Raw genomic sequence first — 5,521 nt, 5'->3', positions numbered from 1 at the left:
TTATGTGGTGTTTTGCAGATTCTACATTATTCTTTAGCATTGCATAGTATTCCATTGTGTGTATGTACCATAGTTTGGTTATCCATTCCTCATAAATAAATTATTATTATTATTTTTGCAGTATTCCCTCCCCTCCCCTTCACCCCTAGTAATATTTATTTACTTTTAAGCCCTCAATAGGCTAAGTGGAGCCCATCCCCACATAGTAAGTGTGGGATAGGTAACTTATACTTTCTCTCTGAAGGTGTCTCCAGCTTTTATTTGCTGCCAAACCAATTTATTTGACACTACTTGTCTCAAAGTCTGGGGATAGGAAGGTGAGCGTCATTATGAACAACTCCTAAAGTCAAGTTAAACAGTTTCTGGGCAATTTAGGAGGTTTTCTCAAGGAAGAGATGATGGGGTGGAAGGGGGAAATGAGGTACGTGTGGTTGCTTTTGCATCTTCCACATTCAATTTCACTGTTGGTTTCTAATTGAAGTGTATTAAGAGAAAAACACACTCTGGGGGATTATCTTCATAAAGGTATCCAGGATCATATATAGGGTTGGATTAGGAGCTCTGGGATCTTGAGGTTAAAGCATTGGGCTACTAACCAGAAGGTTGGTGGTTCAAACCCACCAGCTGCTCTGCGGGATACAGATGAGGCAGGCTGCTTCCATAAAAATTTATAGGTTTGGAAACCCTATGGAGCAGTTCTATTCTCTCCTATGTTATTGTTGTTGTTATGTGCCGTCGAGTCGGCCACGACTCATAGCGACCCCTCCTTGGGTTTCTGAGGCAGTATCACTACGGAAGTAGGATTGCCCAACCTTCCTTCCGAGGAGTGGCTGGTGGGTTTGAACCGCCAGCCTTCTGGTTAGCAGTCAAGCGCCTTAGGTACTATGCTACCAGAGCTCCTATTCTCTCCTATAGCCTTGCTAAATTGGAATTGACTTGGCAGTGGGTTATTTTGGGAATGGGATTAAAGTGAAAAAGTCCCAGGGGACTCCCAGGAAATAAACACTGCATGGATGGTGCTTAAGAGTTGTGCAGGAATCAACTGCCACGTCTGTACGGGATTGCGCTGGATGTGCTGAAACTCCACGAGTTATGGCTAATTGAGCATTCCAAGGGGAAAAGCTTTTTGATACAGAGAGAAGTAGGATAACTTCTGAAGTTTGGAAATACATTTCTTCCACATGACAGAAATAAGAGCTAGAGTGATTTATAATAAACACTGAAAAACAATGAACAGAAGTCAATTACAGTGAAACCTGTGAGAGCCAGAACTCCATAGGTCTGCCTTGTTTTTCCGGGTCTCACAAGTTTTCCCCTTTGACAAGGTTCAGTCTTACCACTTTTCTATAGCTTGTTTCAGTGTAAAATATTTGAATTTTCCTTCTCCAACAGGTTTCTACCTTATACAGGTTTGGGCTCTTGCAGGTTTTACTCTATATCCTTTACTAAGGGAAAAGTAGAGCAATTGCTAAAAATTAATTAGCAAGGTATTTTTAACTCAAATTCATGAAATGTTGTCGTTAGCTGCCATCGAGTCGATTCTAACTCACAGAGACTTCATGTGTGTGAAGTAAAACTGTGCTCCACAGAGTTTGGAAGCAGACCACCAGGCCTGTCTTCCAATGTGCCTCCAGGTAGGTTTGAAATGTCAACCTTTCAGTTCGATATTCAGTACTTAACCATTTGCATCACCCAACGACTCCATAATCCATGAAATACGTACCTGAAGGAATTAAATAGGGAATTTAGGAGTGGGGTAGTGGTAGAGTGGCCAGGAAACAGTCTTTGAAATTTTATACCCGTAATTTCGCTGATTTTCTTACAAGGGAAGGAGAATGTTTTAATTGCAATGTAAATGCTTGGTAATTTTAAGACTGTATAAGAACAACAGTACTGATTTTCAAAATTCAGATCAATACAAGTTTTTGTAAGGATCCCTGGTGGCGCAGTGGTTAAGCGCTCAGCCAGAAGGAAAGCAGCTGGAACCCACCAGGTGCCCTGGGGGAGAAGCGACCTGGTGATCTGCTCTAGTAAAGATGACAGCATTAGAAACTCTATGGGACAGTTTTACTCTGTCCTATAGGGTTGCTAGGAGTTGGCTGCTAACCAGAGGGCTAAGGGTTCAATCCCAGCAGCCACTCCCAGAAGGAAGGTTGGGCAATCTACATCAGTAGTGATACTGCCTCAGAAACCCAAGGAGGGGTTGCTATGAGCTGGGTATGACTGGAGGGCACATAACAACAACAAATAGGGTTGCTATGACTCAGAATCAAATCCATGACAATGGCTTATAAGTTTTTTCCTTTAAAAAAATTATTTTAACAGAGATAAATAAATGTTAAATTTACTTTTCCTTTTTACCAGTTCTTCCCGGCTAAAAATTTTCTTATTAATGAAAAAGCAGTTCTGAAAAAACAGTTGAGTCCAAAGGTCACACCTGGGAAAGCCATGAATTAAAACTACATCTCTCGTGACTTCCTACCCTCCCCAATTCAAGGGAAAGGGGGTTAGGAACATAGGTCAGAGCAGTAGTATATTACACATTTTTCAAAGAATTGACAGAAAACACAGCTCTTCAGCCCTGATAAGCATCTGATTCTATGGCCAGCTCTCTGTTGGGGATTTTGTGTCTTCTACCCCATAACAAGCTTGACTGCTCACCAGAAGGCTGGCGGTTCAAACCCACCAGCCACTCCTCGGAAGGAAGGTTGGGCAATCCTACTTCCGTAGTGATACTGCCTCGGAAACCCAAGGAGGGGTCGCTATGAGTCGGGGCCGACTCGACGGCAAATAACAACAACAACAACAACCCCATAACAAGCTAGGGTCCTTCAAACCAGTTCAGTGTCCTAGGTCCTCCCTTCAAGGCCAGTTTTCTGCTCCTTCCTCAACAGACAGTCCTAGGTGGCACCTAACCAGACCATACAGAGGGTCTCAGCTGCCTCTTCCACTAGCTAAGCTTTGCTTGTGACAGCTTGGACGGCTGCAGGAGGAGACCTGAGTTCACAGTTCTGCGAAATGTGTAACTGCTCATATTCTCATCCTCTCCTGCCCATTTCTTATCTTCACACCTTCGCCCTATATCTTTCCATACAGCCAGCTTAGGGAGGGAAAACTTACCTGGGGAAACACAAGAAAGACATGCATAACAAACACCCAACACTTAATACCCTCAGGATCACAAACACGTACTTCCTGACTTAAGGAAGGGCCCAAGGACACCAAATCCCTCTCCCCTCCACCCACTTGGGCCCACAGCTTAAGTCCGAGTCCGTAATCGAGGCCTCTGTCTAAATACACACCCCCTACCCCCGACTCCAGTCTCCTGCGACGTCTCACCTCCCACGGTGGACTTGTAGTGTTTGCTGAAGCTGTCCTGTGAATATCTCTGGACCAGCGACGTCTTGCCCACTGCGGCGTCCCCCACCACCAGCACTTTGAACAAGTGGTCGCGGCTGCCCATGGCGGGCTAGCTGAATGTGCGTTTTAGGGAAGTGGGGGTGTCGTTTTAACCCTTGTGGCTCCGGACCCTCTACAAACTCAGGTTAGGCATTCCTGCCCACCGCCTGTTGAGGTGGTTCTGACGAGAAAAGCAAAAAGGAAACTTTGCACTCAACTTATACGCGCTTCCTCCCCGCGCAACCGCAGCCTGGGTGGGGCCCTGGGCTGGACTCCGAGCCCCCGGCTGTTCGCACCTTCTGCACCTCCCGGGTCTGGCTGCCGAGAAACTGGACAAGGCACAGGACGCCTCACTCACTGGGAATTCCCCCGTGCGGCTCCAGCGGGCTACAGAGCCCGGGCCTGTTTATTCCACCGTTAGGGCCAGAAGATGGGAGCCCTGCCACCACTGCACAAATTAAATTCGGAGGAAAGAGCAGTCCACAACCCACTCCTGGACCCTGGCGAGTCGGGGGTGGCGCGGTCCCTCCCGCCTCCCTCCGCAGGCATCACGCGCAGGGTTCCTCGGAGTACTACATATCCCATCTCACTCGGCGACGGTGAAGCGAACTAGTCGAGTGCAGAGGCTCGCCCGTTAGGTCCTCTGGGAAATGTAGTTTATGCACTATTTTTATTTTTTAAAAAATCCACACAAAGTTTCAAGACTTGCACAACCCCATACTTCTTTACTAGTTCCGAATCTTATTTTAAAATAATTTTGGGTCACAAAATTTCCTTAAAGCGATTTGCTCTACATGATTCCATCTGCCTAAATCCATCTCCAAATAAGACTTCTTTTTATCTTGAAAGGTTTTATGGAGCTAAAATTTAAAATTTCCATAAAGTCTATAAATTTTTCTACGAATAAAAGTTCAAGTATCATCCTTCATGCTCCAAGCAAAGTCCATATCCTATTCCTTCAAGTAAACAGAAACCCAAAACTTTATTAACATGATGAAAAGTATACCTTATATTTCCAGTACAAGCCCTATCAGGCAAGTCCAGGTAAATTTGACCCAAGAGACCGACCCTTAGAAAACCCCATGTCAAAAGTTACAGCATTTAATAACTAGCTACAGCAATAAAGATAGAAAACAAGAGACAGTTCCTTATTCTCACTTCCACAGTCCTGTTCTAGCCACAACACTCATGCATCATTTGAGCTGGAAGCTAATTGGATCACACTGGAAATCTTGCTCTGTTTGTTGCTGCTGTTGGTCATGAATCATCAATAAACTACAGTTTTGCAAAAATCAGAATTTTTTAGCCTGTAACCTTTCTGTTCTGCCTATTCGTTAGGCAGGCAGCAAGGGGGCATTGCTATATGCATGTCAAGCAATGTGAGCTCCATATTCTATGCTTTTCCCAGGAATAAAAGTAGAAGCAGTAGGGCTGTGAGAAGCCCAGGAGTCTGACACCATGAAATTCTGCCCAGGTCTGTTGGTAGAGATGTTATCTCTTAACTGTCTGCCAGGAAGGAACATCAGCATGGTTCACAACTTACTTAGCCTATATTGTTTGTTACCCCAGGTAGGGGAGGTCAGGCATCTTTAAGGATGTCTCAGATCCCTTCCCAATCGCCTTTTCTCAATTCCTGTTTACATAGTTAACATAGTTCAAATAGTTTGAAACTCATTTCTCACTTGACTTCAATGACACTATTCTTTCTTACTCATCCTACCTCTTTTTCTTATATGGTTTCCCTCCATCTCACCTTCCCCTAAGGAGATGTATTTCCTAAGGCTTGTCCTTGATCCCTGTTCTAGAAATACTTTACTTTGAAGCCCTTTTCTTCGTCTTGACTTTATTTTTTATGTCAGTATCTCTAATCCATTATGTCCAACATCCAAAAAGGCACCTCCATTTGGATATCTCACCACAGTTTTTGCCTCATTACATCTTCTTCTTCTTCTTCTTTTTTTTTTTAATGGCTGTAAATTTTTTTTTATTGTGACTTGGGTGAAAGTTTACAGAGCAAATTCACTTTTCATACAGCAGTTCACACACACGTTGTCTCATGACATCGACTACAATTTACCCCAATGCAACAGCTCCCCTCCCACTTCCTCCTGATAGTTACCAC

General features: G+C 44.2%; 1 protein-coding gene across 1 annotated transcript in view; it reads right to left on the bottom strand.

The window, feature by feature from the left end:
* Window positions 1-3,463, bottom strand: part of RAB29 (RAB29, member RAS oncogene family) — a 10,434-nt gene extending 6,971 nt beyond the window's left edge. Inside the window, exon 1 of the mRNA XM_007953361.2 lies at window positions 3,340-3,463. Coding sequence (XP_007951552.1) covers window positions 3,340-3,463 — 124 coding nt within the window. The remainder of the gene's footprint in view (window positions 1-3,339) is intronic.
* Window positions 3,464-5,521: the final 2,058 nt, after the last annotated feature.

Source organism: Orycteropus afer, unplaced genomic scaffold, assembly GCF_000298275.1.
Source record: "Orycteropus afer afer isolate SDZICR_OR568_19922 unplaced genomic scaffold, OryAfe1.0 scaffold00013, whole genome shotgun sequence".
In the NCBI taxonomy this organism is placed as follows: Eukaryota; Metazoa; Chordata; class Mammalia; order Tubulidentata; family Orycteropodidae; genus Orycteropus; species Orycteropus afer.
Note: the sequence above shows the minus strand (reverse complement) of the source record. Positions and strands in the feature narration are given on the sequence as shown.